This window comes from Denticeps clupeoides, chromosome 6 (genome assembly GCF_900700375.1).
Source record: "Denticeps clupeoides chromosome 6, fDenClu1.1, whole genome shotgun sequence".
Lineage (NCBI taxonomy): Eukaryota > Metazoa > Chordata > Actinopteri > Clupeiformes > Denticipitidae > Denticeps > Denticeps clupeoides.
In genome coordinates, this window is record NC_041712.1 from 16,074,853 (window position 1) to 16,090,248 (window position 15,396).

Here is a 15,396-nt window from a genome sequence, read left to right on the forward strand (position 1 = left end):
ATATTTATAGTAAAATTATAAAAATAATTATAATAAATATGCATTTTTCAGTTATATATAAAACTATGAATTGTAATGGTCAAGAGATTACAATGCTAGACCACCGCAAACAGAGCCAATAGGATTTCAAATGCACTTACGTTTAACAAAGTCAATCCATACACTTTTAAAACTACAGAAAATTATTTAAAAATTTTGCTTAAAATGACCATTTGTGTACCCATGTACTGTGGATTTATGAATTCATTGTTGTGGAATCCAGCCACATTTGTCAGACTGAGGCACAATGGAAGTGAATATGTTCAGTAGACAAATCAAAGCCGCAATCAAAAAATAAAGCTGTTTGGTGAATTGTCCCTGAAGCGTCATCAGCTGCTGAATAGCTTGTTGATTTGTCCTTCACTCCCAGAAAAACGTCTTGTTATGTTTGTGTACTGTGAAGACCGGTACAGCTGCGCTTCAAAAATCACAGCTCTGCTCAAATGACAACCATTCGACAACAAAGGCTTCCTTTATGAACTGAATGCATAAATATAAGGAGGCAAGGGGGGTGCACTGGTGGTGCACTGTTGAATGCATACATACTCCATGTTAAACGAAGCCTGGTGGTAAGATGATCAGATCCCTTACAGTAAACACACAAACAAAGACGATGATCTGCATGGAAATTAGTCTCCGAAGCAGTTGTAACTGCTCCTTCTCCAACTAATTTCACAGAGGATCATGTCTACCAAATGCTAATTCTACCCTTTAATTTTGTGCAGTTCGTTTCATCCCCTGTTAATAAGCTTGAAATTAAAAGAGACAGAACATATTGGGCTCGTTATATAGGAAGCGATAAGGTTCTCAATTGTACAAAGGAGGGTTGGGGGAAGATAACAGCAAATGGCAGCGATTTTAAGCCATAAAGAGGCAAGCTGCAGCTCAGGTCTTGAACTGCCTTTTTATACATTTGCTCAGTGAAATTCGCTCCTGAAAGCAGCCAAATCTATTCCAGGGATCCATATCTGGACTAATTGCGAACTGCTTTTAATTTAAGTATTTGTTAATCACCTGACAGTGAAACATTCATATGATATGATAAGAAGAGTGAATTGGAAGTGAAGTGATTGTCATTGTGATACACAGCACAGCACACAGTGACACAACAAAATGTGTCCTCTGCCTTTAACCATTACCCTTGGTGAGCAGTGGGCAGCCATGACAGGCGCCTGGGGAGCAGTGTGTGGGGACAGTACTTTTCAGTTCGGATCCCGAAACACCAACCTTCTGATAATGGGTCCGTTTCTTTACCTGCTTCGCCACTACTGCCCCAGTAACCACTGTTATTGATGCCAATTGTTACAATGAAATATAAAGTGTATGTGCCAATAATTATGAGCTAATTATTTAGAGAAATTAAATAGAGAACACGCATATTTTGGTGAGGCCAATCTACACTGTTGTTGTAATTTAATTTGTGGTTTAGCTTTATATTTGCTGTTTGTCATTTCAAAGAGAAGCATTAGTAGAACAAAGATTATTTTAGTACAATATGAGTGATGGGTCTGAAATTCTAATAGATGCATGAAGCTTCAACACAATGCCAAACCATCTTCACTTATGAAATATGTGTGGATATAATGGCAGTAGGTGTCAACACAATAAGCATCGCTAATGTTTGTTGGGAAATGGGGCACTAAATTAACAGCTGCACAGACTGATGTTTCAAATGTGTTAATTGTGTCAAAGCGATTGAGGTAAAAAACAAAATCTAAGGATTATAAAGCTTTGTTATAAAAAAAAAAGGGTATTCCCAAATGGTTTGCATAATTTTTAAGCTATAATGTTGCTATTATGAATCATTGAATTAGCTGCCTGACCAATTTGAACAATTTTTCAGCTGTGATTCATTCTTTGAGTCACATTGTGAATATGCCAGTAATGTTACGTATGCATATGTATGAACGGTATTGCACCAACAGACCTAAAAAGAATGATGCTGCGCATTATGTTGGCATATTAATGAAGTGCTGCAAAATTGCAAATTTTAAAGGTTCTCCTTTGTGCTATCTTGATATCTGTATCTCAAACAGTTGAATAAATCTTAAGTGACTATAATATGCAGGAAATACTGTAATTTTCTTAAAATGACACTGGGGAGTAGCCAACAAAGAAAACCATAAATGCGTACGTGAAATGCTATGACTTTGGAAGAACTAATGTTTGTATGTTATTAACTGAGAATAAGCACATTCGACAAACATCTGTTAGACTAACAGATATATAGCTTAACCAGTGCTAGGCATTTGCTGAAAATTCAACTGCACACTGAGCTCTACTAAATTTTACTAAATTGTGTTAAATGCATGTCCATTAATTTGTTTGCAGATGGTCAACAGGTCCAGAGTACTGTTCCTTATACATAAGACTGAGATCGACAATTAAATAATTTGTACATGTTTCACATATTACTGTATACAGATACCATATGACTTATGTACTGAATAATATATGCTGAGTGCCCATATCAGCAATCTGAGATGCCATTTTGTACTAATAAGAGGCATTCGATTTGCAAAAAGCTGAAGCTTTTAGTGAATGTGACACCCAAATAGAATCTACTTTGGTGAACACAGCCAAATCTGGTCTTATGCCCACACGCCACTCTAGGTGAATTGACACGTCTCAGCTTCTTGAATAAGACAATGGAAGAGCTGTCTGTCACAAGAAGCACTGCTGTGTCCAGCAGAGATGCCACAAAATACACAAAAGTCATTTATTGTCGCCAGCAAAATACTGAGATGCCAGTATAATTTGAGTGATAATGATCACTTGTAAGTTGACAAACGAATCCTCTGACATCTGCAGAATGACTCTACAAAGGGGAAAGGCAAAAATGGGCACTCTTTCGGCACTCTGCCCTGAAAACCATCGACTAGTGTTCAAAGATTTCATTAAGACTGAAAGCCCTGAAAGGATTTTGCTCTGTTCAGTTAACATCTCTTTACATTGCGAGCATCTGTTCATGACTGTGATAAGTCTGCCAGGGCACAGGTGCTGGATGTGGCTCGCAGGTTGCAGCAAAAGCAGACCGGCAATAATAAGAACCTCACAAGTCAGTAAACCAGTGTTCTTTTCCAATTACCAATATGGCCTTTGAAGTTATCAGCCAAAACTTCTCTTCTGGGATCGTCAGTGATGCCGTGAACAGAACTGAATTCAGCACAAAGGATGGAGTCGATACTTCAGTAATATTAAAAACCCTGCAGTGACTGATTACATGAGACACAAATGCATAATGGGTAGAAGGTTCAATGATAAATGAAAAAAGAACAGAGAAAGAGTCCAATGGCCAAAACAAAACTCAAAAGGTCTAAACTTGTACAGTATTTATACAGTAGTTTTTATTTAAACATGGAAGCTTAAATAAAAGATGGTAAAGTAGTATAATTTGATAATTAGATAGAGTGTTGTGGTCTCACACCTCCAAGGTCGTGAGTTTAAATACAGCCTCCAGTTTTGCATGCTCTCCCTGTGTTGGCACGAGTCCTCCTAGTCCTTTTGCATCCTTCTGCCACCCAAAGGTCTGCACAAAAGGTTGATTGGTGACTCTAAATTGGCCATTGGTTTGAGTGAATTGTGCGAGACACCAACTCTTATCTGAGTTCCCGCTGTGGGTGGGTAAGGAAGCGGACCTGTAATCGGAAGGTGACTGGTTTGAATCCTGAGCCACCAAGGTGCCACTGAGGTGCCACTGAGCAAAGCACACACTGCTCCCCGAGCCCCTGTCATGGCTGCCCACTGCTCACCAAGCGTGATGTGTTAAATGCAGAGGACACATTTTGCACACCATGTGCTGTGCAATCCTTTCCCTTTCACTGTGAAAGCTGCAAATGAAATGCATCCATTTTCCACCCTTCCTTATCAAGTGTTTTGAGGTTTTTAAAAAGGCAGTTAAAAAGGCAGATGTGCCACATATCTTACTTGTGCAAAGCAGTAATAACATGATGAAATGTGATAATAGTAATGTCTTTAGAAATGAGTGCTCGACCCACATATGGAAATATATTTCTGCTTCTACGATGGTGGCTGAAGTGGAAAGAGATTGACTGTCACCAGAGAAGACGAGGCCACATTACTAAAGAGGCCAAAGAAGTAAGTGCTAACTGGATTACTATATGTGGGTCATCCTTCCAGTATTGCACCCATTGATCTCCTGTCAATCATTCTATAAGCAGAACTCCCTTTCTCTCTCTCTCTCTCTCTTTCTTTCACACACATAACCAGATCTGTGATAGTCTTGGGTAGTAACTACACTGATTTTTTTTTTTTTTAAGTTTAGCCAGTGTTTTCATTTTTTCAGTGTATGTGATAAATTCATATATATGCAACAATAATGACATATTCAACATGTAACTTTAATCAGAGGGCTATTTCTTGACAACACTGCAATACTGCAACTGTTATTCTGATTGAACATTTCCAAATATTACACTGTGGAATTACAGCACTCCCACACTTAAAACACCCAGCAAAAAGGTTAAGCTGAACCCTTCAGACTTCATATTTAACATATTAAATAGTATTCATATGTTTGTATCTGAGAGTAGCGTGCTGTAGCCTGAAAGCATACCACATCCATGACCCTAAACCTCATTAAAATACTCATTATGCTAAATTTGAAGATATGTTTCTTCCACGGCTATGGAGATATGTTTCCCCTCCTGGCGAAAAAGTTACGTCTGCCAACATATCATTTCAAATTGACAACACATTCATACCAATCATCCCCAACTTTGTCAAACTCCTGAGAAACTTGTTATGCTATGAATATTTAAGCTTGGCTGAGGCAGTAGGGACTAAAGGTGAACAGAAATGCTCTTCAGCAGGTCCTCTGTGTTTCAGTGAGATGGTACTCCAGGCACATGGATCAAGCATATCCCTCTCTGCTATGCATTTTATGACACAGGACACAAACATCACCTGTTACCTCCAACATAATCTGCCAGAATGACCAAGTACTTTTTTTCCCCTCATAAAAAAAATAATAAAATAAAATAAAATTTCTGATGGCAACGGAATTCTTACAGTACCCTCTTTAATAGTGTATTCATATAAATAATACATAGCAGCTAGAGTAGTAGTGTGGACAGCGGCATGACAAACAGTCTATGGCCTTTAGTTATGCCCACAGAAGTGTGCGTGTGACCAAAGTGAGATTTATGACCCTGTGTAAGAGCTATTAGAATCAGACAGAGTTCAGCTATAAAACATGCAGTGAATGCATGCATGAATAAAACAGCATCATGGTTAAAAACACTGACAGGTGTACAGAGTGACATTCTTTGAAAGGTGCCGCTCTAAACAGATAATCAATATGTTTTTTCTTTTTCTTATACAATATATTGCATTGTTTCCTCAGATCCCTTATCAGAGTATTGAAAGACTGTATGAGATTATCTATGCATCAAAAAAAATTGTATTCTTAATATTGGATATTTATTTTACTTATATTATCAGTTAAAACAAAGCATTGTCCATGTACACTATTTTTATAGCCTGTGGAAAGACAAATAACTTACCGCACACTAATTTTACCAATGTCTGAAAAGACACTGTGCGGACCAATTGGCACATCATTCTGCTGCTCAGGTTTTGCGCCTGAGGATCTACTACATGGAAAAAAAGCCTTCATGAATTTGAGCAAGAATGAATATTAAACAAGCTGTAAAAATGGGTATGGACACGAAACATGTAGTTTTTTCTGGTACTGTAATAATGAAAATAATACCTTAAAAATAACAACAACAAAAAAAAACAATGTCACAAGATAGAGTGAAGCATGGGCAAACAAGCGGTTTACAATGCAGCCTTTTCATGTATTGTAAAATAAAACACTTGTATTCCAGTATGACAGCTTCATCACTACACTGAGTAACAGTGATCAGTATACTGTACACTATATGTATTATGTTAGTTTTCATTATGAAAATGTAACAGGCTTTGCTAGTCTATCTTAAATAAACCGTTTTTAAAAATCTTTTAAAATATCTGTTATTTTCTTTTATTCAGAATGAAATTTTTTACTTCCTGTATGGAGTCTGACCTATGACACAGACACAAAATTCATCCAAGCCAGAGAGAATCACTTCATTAAGATGGAGAAGTTTTTAGGGCTGATACAGATGACACATCCCTTCAGTGTGCAGGGTATTTAATAAAAAATGTAAAATAAACAGATCTGAGCTCGTCTGTCTGTCTCAGCCTTTTTCATACACTAGTTTTGTCTTATACCCATTTTCTACAGCTCTGGTGCCATATCTCCACTGACTCGAGAACTCAGTGGCAGCCACATGACAAAATGTCACAAACCGTGCGTACTACACAAAACAAATATGACCAAACACATATTGTGCTTTCTACAAGTCATTCTACAAGCTTTGAGTATATATTTCAATATCCAAAGGCAGCTCATTCAGTGCTCATTTATCTCTGCCCACCTGGAAAAGCATAGCACTGGATCCAAATTGGGATCTGGCACCGAAATTGTGTTATAGTAAACATTTGTAATTATTTGTGAGTACTCATGACTAATTAACGGCAAAATTTGACTTTTTTTTTTTTTTTTTTTAGAATTTATTGGCAGCCCTAAGTAATAGGTAATGGGGAAAACACTGTTCCAAGGTATCAATGTCGTGGACTGTTTCATCAATTGAGGTTCTAAATCAAGATAACTACTCTCCCTTTAATGATAGTTCATGAAATAATGACGAGTGAAAAATTAAGAATGAAAAGAAACCAAAACCACTTGACATATATATGCGCTTTATCACTGTATCTGACTGGTATTTTGAGGTTCTGCAGAAAAGTACCATTAAGAAACTCATGTGCAAAGCCAGTAGTGCTTTAAAACCCAGAGACCATAATCTCAGGTCTCTCTCTCTGTTCCACTGGAGGGTAAATCTCTCGGCTCGGCTCGCAGTGATCTAAATGCCATTTGTGAAGAGATAATATGTCTTAAATACCATCTGATTCCCTCTTATCCTGAGACAGACCACTAACATCACTCTTCCGCTGTGTTAATGATAGAGAAGCTTCCCCGGAGAAATAAACTGAGAGGAGCTGGAGGTCCTCTAGCAAATTGCCTTGCATTAAGAAACAATTCCAACACAGGCGCATGCTAAATATAACCGCAACCCCGGGAGCCTCCTCATTCAGCCAAATGAGGGAAGGCAAATGACAGCGTTCTGAACTTCCGCATATCACTGACCGTGTTCGAGGAATAAAAAAAAAAAAGAGGAAGAGGAACGGCGTCACCCTGTGTTGAGTCTAATCTGTTTTTCACGATCTGTTTAATCATGTTTTAAATAACAATGCTCCGACCCAGTAATTAAGGTAATTTTACTCTTCAGCAACCTGTGCCGTGACACTGTCATACATAAAATAGGACGAGGTCTATCCATTTCCCCTCAATATAGACTATAGTCTATGGGAGGGAGGGATTGTGCATATATGTGTAAGTGTGTAAGTGTGTGTGTGTGTGTGAGACTGTAAGACCTCATCGTATTTGAGTATAGATTGAATGAACTAACTTTATGACTTTATGGACTGTATTTGTGAGACAGTGCATTGAGTTTGGGCGTGTGTGTGTGTGTGTGTGAGTCTTGTGTTCCTGGGTGCAGATAACCTTGCCCCGTGGAGGAGGTGGAGCTGAGACCCTTAAGAACATTATCCAGAGCATCATGTCTCTGATCACTAATGCCCAGGCACAAATCCACACCACCTCTGAGTAGGGCTTCACCAGACTGCCACACACGCTCTCTGAACCACACAGCTGCACTACGGTAAAGCTTATACTGATTGACGCAACTTCGTGTGGCTACCTGTCAGACGTGAACTTTATCGCTGCAACCACTCTGGCCTCAAACAAAGCCACGATGTCTCTGCCTAAATGGTGGAGCGAGCACGGGCCCTGTGGTTAAAGCTCAAGGCTCCACCTTATTTCAATATGCTATAATAATATCACTTGCCAAGTGATATTACGTTATTTTCCTTTAAACTCCACCCATGCAGTGTATTCTTTTTATTCTTTTTATGCAAATTTGCATGATGAGCCTCTGACACATTTTAAAAACGACTCACGCTGCATGCCACTATCGAACAACATCCGCTTTATATTCACAGCGAAACAGCTTTTCATCAGGCCATTCTTATTTTATTTTGTTGGAATTAAACATGCAGAACACATGCCTGACAAGCAAAATCCATATACCAATCGCAGATTATACACCGGCCATGGGACGTAGTTTAGTGAATCCACTCTCCTGTAATCCACTGGAGATATGAGATTATTTCAATAAACAAAAAAGCAGCTTCCTCTGCATATGCTTGGTACGCGGTCAAAGCCAGTGGCAGCAAATTTTGTTTCATTCCTATGCCCCCCCCTTCCTTTTTGGTGAATTTTCTATTTATATCAGTTGGCATGTTGTACTTTGTTTTTTTACAGCACAAGTGGCTATTACCTGCTTTCAACAGGAACTTGATGAGCATCAAAATAACGGAATTTACTATAACGCCGTCAGCAAAACTGGAATGCTTTACTTAAGCGCGGCCAAATGTTCGAATGGAGAACAAGAGACGCCGCGACAACCCAATTTTCGGGCTCCTTTCATAGTTCGCCAAATTGCAGCCACGCAATTTAATGTACAGCGAGTGATATGGGGTCTCCCATGAATACACCCACCTAATCCTTACAACACAATGAGTATAATGAGGCTAATGATGGGCCTTGGTGTTGATTTGGCTGGTGCGTATGAGCCAAGGTCAAACAATGGTCCATGTTAACTTTTTCAATCTCGTATAGCCCTGCTGCACACTGGACGCATTGTGAATAGAACGATAAGCAGGTTTGGTCTGACTGGTTACTGGCAACAGCGACAGTCAATCCAATACATTTTCCTTTGTTGATCATTACCAACATTTGATTTAATTATTTTTAGACTGAGACGCTGTATGCCAAAGTAGGAAAAAAAATATTTTGCTGCTAGTAAAATGTCTATATGAGCGTCAAAACTGCAACCCCCATCCAGTGCACATGAAAAACAGACTTCACACCAAAACCTTAGGTGATACCCCGCTGCCATGCTGCTAATGCAGGCAGTGTGAATGCTCTAGCCTGTTATCACAGTCGACAATATTAAAATCTCAATGCTCCACAGCCACAATGTGCGGCATACAATGTAGTGAATTTTTATTGTATGCCTCAGTTCCTGGGAAGACAGCAGTCAATGAAGAACACGGTGGGGGAAAATGCTTTTGTGTACTATTTCATTTTTTCAGGACAATTAAAAGGCCAATGGAAAGACATATCAAATGAACTGAGGAGATATACCTGATAGTATTGCTCATGATTGCATGAAAAGATGAAAAAAATCTTGACAATTTAAGTTGTCGTTTTCATGCATATTAACTGCAGGTGTCAAATTAATCACGCCATCCGATATTTTTTGACAATAGACAGTCATTTCTTTCTTCTGCATGGTGACATTATGCTAATTTGGATTCAAAGACAAAGCATGAAATCCTGTGATGACAGTGTGGAGTGTACTGATGTAAAGAACGGGGAAATGGAATTACAAAGAGAATCTTTAACATCTTTCTGTGAAATCAAATTAGCACCTTCTTCATTTTTACCCATGGGTCCTTATTTGGGAGGTGGGTTCTTTCTCATAACTTAGTTCACGCATTGCAGCCAAACAAGGAAAGGAATAAAGTGACAAATCAGAGACAACTCATTAGTGGGCTCCTAGGCTTCTTAACCTGTTCAACCCATAACCCACGAGGTCTGTTTTACAAACTTCTTTGCTTTTACCATTATATGATCATCATAAAATCTTATTATGGTCATTACAAAATATGTAAAAAAAATCTATGAAATAAATCCACTGACCAATTTCCATTTTAATGGCAGGGGTGGAGGGATTGTTGTCAAGTAGTCTTTTATTGTACAAAAGTACACACAAAAAAGGGGTTACTAGGAACATGTCTCACAAAGTTATATAATATAAAGCAGGCAGACAGGAACTAGGTGGGGAAACTGAGCGGATGACAGAGAACAGAAAGGGACATCTCCAATCTCACCATAGGTTTACGCAGAACATTCAAAAGGTTTAGCAGTAAACAGAACTCGGAAAACTGCCACCCTACAATCGGCAGGGAAATGTTCACCAGACAGGGAGCTGATTGTGACTGACAGGTGCAGTTCAGAATGCTGGAGAAGGTGGGCGGGGCAGCTGGGCTGAGGACATGACATTCATATGATTCAATTATTTAAAGTGCAAGAGTAATAATTGTGAGCTATGATAAGTTTTCCATTTGTATGCAACTGTGAGTTTCTGCTAAATAAAATAAAATAATAGCAATATGTGAGGGTTTCCTCCGGGTTGTCCAGTTTCCTCCCACCATCCAAAGGTGAATTGCTAACTCTGAATTATCATTAGGTTTAACTGCGGGTGTGTGTGCCCCACCATGGGTGAGTCCCCACACTTCGCCCAATACGAAGGGCTCTGGCAGCTGCAACCCTGATTAGGACTAAGCAGACTGAGAAAACATTTAATTACTAATCTTCAAAAGCAAATCAAATAACCATTTTTTTCAGGGTTGTTAATGTGTGTGTGTGTGGGTGTGCATAGTTGAATTCTGTGTATTCATCCACCAGCATCAAAACAATGGCCCTCATCTGTTACACTAAGCTACTTATGTACAAGGGTATTGCTGCCTGGTTCGCATTGTGAAGTGCTTGATTAACCTTTTCCATAAGTACCTAGCGCCCTGCGGCCGAGTTTCATTTTCAATCAATCTTTGCACAAAAGTCTTCCTAGGGTGAGTTCAACCTAGGCCAAGTGCCAGAAGAGAGCGAGAGGGAGACAGACAGAGCAGTATACAAAATCTGATCATAGCTGTGGACTTAGTTGGTCACACAAGGCCATATATCACTGCTGTGCGGACATATATATGTGGTAATAGGGCAACAATGGGAGAAAAACAGTTTTCCCACTTATTGACCAAAAGTGTCTTGAGACAACAGATTACGGCTTCTGTTTATATGGCCCCTCAAGAAGAGTTACCAAGCAACGCGTGTAAAAGCAGAGCGGGGGGAAAAGGCGGGGAAAGAAAAGCCACCAACTTGAGCGAGGCATATCGCACAGCTGGGATCAGAGTGAAGCATCTCTGAGCTCATTCATGATTGGGCATCTCTTTAGGAAAACTGCTGGCTTTGGCAGATATGTGGGGAGGAAAATGTGGCGCCTAGAACTCTGTATGGCAAGCTGAAGGAGGCCGTGAACACCCCAGGTGTATTACTATCTCGCTGGATCTTTTTTTTTTTTTTTATGGCACTTGTTTGAAGTGTATTTTTGTGAAATCTATTGCTATCCGGTATATGCTCTATGCATATGAAGGGTCTTGTTTTTATTCTGTCAATTGATCAAGCTTCTGGCTCCTCTCGATTCATCACAAATACAGACTTTGCTGGGAAGGAATTCATTAGCTGCTTATAGCAGACCTCTCCATTAGTCTCATTTTTAATTAAAGCCTAGTTCGCTAAGGCAATAATTACTTTCGACGAAATGTGAAATTTGTCAGGTTCTGTCTTCTGTGAGGTGCAGCTGCAGCCATGACAACGCAAAGCAATCCACCTCAAGTGTGGACATTTGAAATAGAAACGGGATGAATTCCTGAAAGGGATAAAAAGGCACCACCCCACTACAGCAGTAGAATGGAAGTGCAGTTCTGAGGTTACTCTAACAAGCAGCAATGTCCCCGACGTCAAGAACTTGGAAGGCAGCCATGGGAAGAACGGCAAGAACTTTAAAATAATGGCAGCCGGTATTTGATAACTAGATGACAACAAGGTCTCTGTTTGATTTAATAATGTGCAACGTGTGTGAAATGCTAAGAGTGTGTGACGATTTCAATTAGCACAAGGAGACATTTCACATGAAGAGGGCTATGAAATTCTATTCATTATTAAAGTCGGTCACATTATTTGAAAGACCACTGTGACATCCTAGTCACATCCTAGTCCCATCCTAGTCACAAAATCCGAATCCAGGGAGATAATGAGAGAACATCACTTCAATATCTTCGAATATCAGTGGCTTCTCTGCAGCAAAACATGTTGCTATAGCGGAATAATTAAAACCCATAATTGCATACTTATATAGCATAAATACCACAGGCCGGGTCTAGGCTTATTTGTCTTGCATTATAAGTGACAAGGTTTCCCAGAAAAAAGTACAAGGTTACCCAGAAAAACAAAGTCAGCTAATTGTACCACAAGTAACATATAAAACTTATGGAACAGTTTAGCATACTTTGGTTTTCTTAACACACAGCAGGAATCTATATATATATAGAGTTAGCAAATGAAATAGAATTGTCACAACCAGTAATTAAGCTCCAACAATTACTGCTAGTGTTGGCAGATGGGTTCATAGTATGATTTATTCATATTATTTATGTGCAACTTGCAAAACATCTACCTCAATTTGAGAACAATTCACACTTGTTTCTCCCCTCATCCAGGCTGTGTCTAAAAATGAGTAGGATGTCTGTGTGCCTGACGGAAATGAGTCATTTGTAGTAATTAGTACGGTAAATGGTAATTACACATGCTGAACTGATAAGCACCATAAAGAGACCAACTCCAGCACCAGGCTACGACTGAAAACTGATATGCCTTTTTTCTTAGCATTCTAAACAAGCAAACTGATTAATAACTGGTTCAGTATCATTAACTGCGTTCTAATTTCTCAATGTTTGTTCAGACATTCAGGTCCATCCTGACAAACATCTAATCATAAATTATAATGTAATTCTTGAATCAATTGCAATATACTAGTGTAATGTGATCAATTACAATATAATAGTGTAATGTGATTATTTATATGTGTGATACCATATATATTTTTGGATCCCAAAAGAAATACGGTTCCAAATGTGCCTAAAGTGAACTTTTTCTCTTTTGAGGAGAATCTTTATTCTACAACAGTTATTCTGCAGTTAGATTTAAACATCCCAATACATGGCCTTACATGTAGTAACATGCATATTACACTGTACATAATGGAATACTGAATCCTGATCCCAGTACTGTGATGCACATTGATTGGTCATAATGTTACCAAATGCATATCCAGAACTATAATAAAGCAAAACTAAGGAAATAATCAATTACCGTGAGCCTAAATCACATGTATGATAACAGACAGACATATATGAAGTAACCATAAATAATGTCTACAAGCATATTAATATATTGGATGTACCGCATTTATTTTTATTTATAACACCCCCCCCCCCCCCCCTTCCAGGCTAAATCCGTGACAGGCAGATTTTACCATGCGGATCAGATTAATATCATCCGTCCTCACCTTTAACCAACTTCTCCGGTCTGGTTAAACGTCACATTAGCAAGGGACCCGTGTTGTCATTTTATGCGACATTTAAGCATCTGTGTCACCGAAGTTTTCGACAAAAAGAGAGGGAGGGAGGGAGAAATGCGCGTACCTGAGGAACACCGTCTCTCCTTGTCTGACGGTGACATTGTCCATCACTTTGTTGTCCGACTGCGAGTCCCCCTGGCTCCGGACCGGCAGACCTGCGGGCAGAAAGAACATGAGCCTGAGCGACAGCAGCGTCGCGCACCTCCACCAGGCGCCCAAGTGTCCAAACGCGCGCATGTCGCCGCCCGGTCCGCGTCGGTAGTCCCGCAGTCCCCGCCGAAGAGAGGGACAACTTCCTTAATCCAAGAAAGCAGGAGCCTGCGGGGAGCTCGGCGGCGCAGCTCAACGGAGGCGCACGGGCACCATGTGTGTGGTTCTCAGTCCGGTTTCCGACACACACACGCCCGCCTTCGATAAAAAAAACAAAATAATATAAAATAAAATAAAATAAAATAATAATAAAAACCCTTCAGCGACGGAACAGCCTACCCTGCGACAACTTTGACGGCGCCAGCCTATCTAGCCCTTTAAAGGCGTGCGCAGCTCTCTGTGATTGGCTCTCCGCGACGTCCCGACCGCGCGCGTTATGGCCGCTCCTGGGGGCTGAGGAGCGGGTGAAAGTGCGGTTGGTAACTGTGGGGTGTAAGTGTGGGGTGTAAGTGCGGGGTGTAAGTGCGGGGTGGAGTAAGAGTAAAGGACGCTGCTCGGATCAGCCGAGCACAGAGAGGATGGGGCTGTTGTCATGGCAGCAGCAAGTGATCTTAATAGAAGCCTAATCATTATAATGCACTGATTATTTATGTAAATGTATGCAAACTAAGGGAGATATTGTTCACTTTTGCCAACAAAAAAATCAATAATTAAATGCATAGAAATGGTCAAATGTTTTGCGAACAGGATAAACAGAATATGCATAAACTTCTGAACCCCTGGAGGTGCAATTTTAATGAAGGAGAATTTCTCGGTCACTCTAATCATATTAACTCACTCACACATTTTCTATAAGCGCTTAGTCCGGTTACTCATGGCTGCACCCGTCCATTTCGGGACACTGGGCGCAGGGCAAGGACTCACCCCGGGGCCCACCACAGCACACACTCACACACACACACACCATTCACTCTCACACAGGGAAGCGGTGGCCTGGCGGGTAAGAAAACGGATGCCTTATCGGAGGGTTGCCGGTTTGAATCCTGAGCCGCTGAGTTGCCACTGAGGTGCATTGACATTTACATTTACAGCATTTATCAGATGCCAGTCAGTTTATCACTACTGATTGTAAGTCGCTCTGGATAAAATGCTGTAAATGTAAATGTAATGTATTGTGAATAAGTGGGATTTGAACCTGGGTCTTCTGGTTCATAGGCGAGTGAGTTACCCACTAGGCTAGTACCACCCACTGAGGTGCCACCGAGCAGAACACCGTCCCCATACACTGCTCCCCGGGTGCCTTTTATGGGTTAAATGCAGAGGATGCCTGAAAACTCAGCACACTCTAGGATCAAGGTGGGATTCAAACTCACAACCTAGGTCTGAAGGCACGTCGCTAACCGCAGGGCAACCGAACAGACCTGGCCAAGCATTCGGTAGCGCACTCACATGATGGCTGGACAGTAAGACAGAAAAGAGAAATGTTGAGATCATTAGAAATTACATCTTACTAAAAATCCATCTACAGCATGTATAAGCATAACACAAAAAAACAAACATGTTCAATAGTTGTGTTACTGTTGTGGACTTTTGTTCCCAGCTGTCTATAGCATGGTGGTATACACTGTTCTTCCTGAATACGCTGGATTTTCAATGATGTCAGAGGGGAAAAACACCTTGATTTACATTGGACTAGTTTTGGACATCAATTTCCATCAACCCACATTCATGACAGCATTTCCACTATGAGAGCGCTCTT

The 15,396-nt window shown here is 40.2% G+C and overlaps 1 protein-coding gene across 8 annotated transcripts in view; it reads right to left on the minus strand.

Annotated features, from left to right (window-relative positions):
* Positions 1-15,396, minus strand: part of LOC114792459 (neurotrimin-like) — a 135,585-nt gene that overhangs the window by 50,340 nt on the left and 69,849 nt on the right. For 7 of the 8 annotated variants that reach the window (XM_028983603.1, XM_028983600.1, XM_028983598.1 and 4 more), the window contains exon 2: positions 13,552-13,642. In XM_028983603.1, coding sequence (XP_028839436.1) covers positions 13,552-13,642 — 91 coding nt within the window. Of the gene's footprint in view, positions 1-13,551; positions 14,025-15,396 lie in introns of those variants that run through there. The other variant, XM_028983601.1, reaches the window with a different exon arrangement.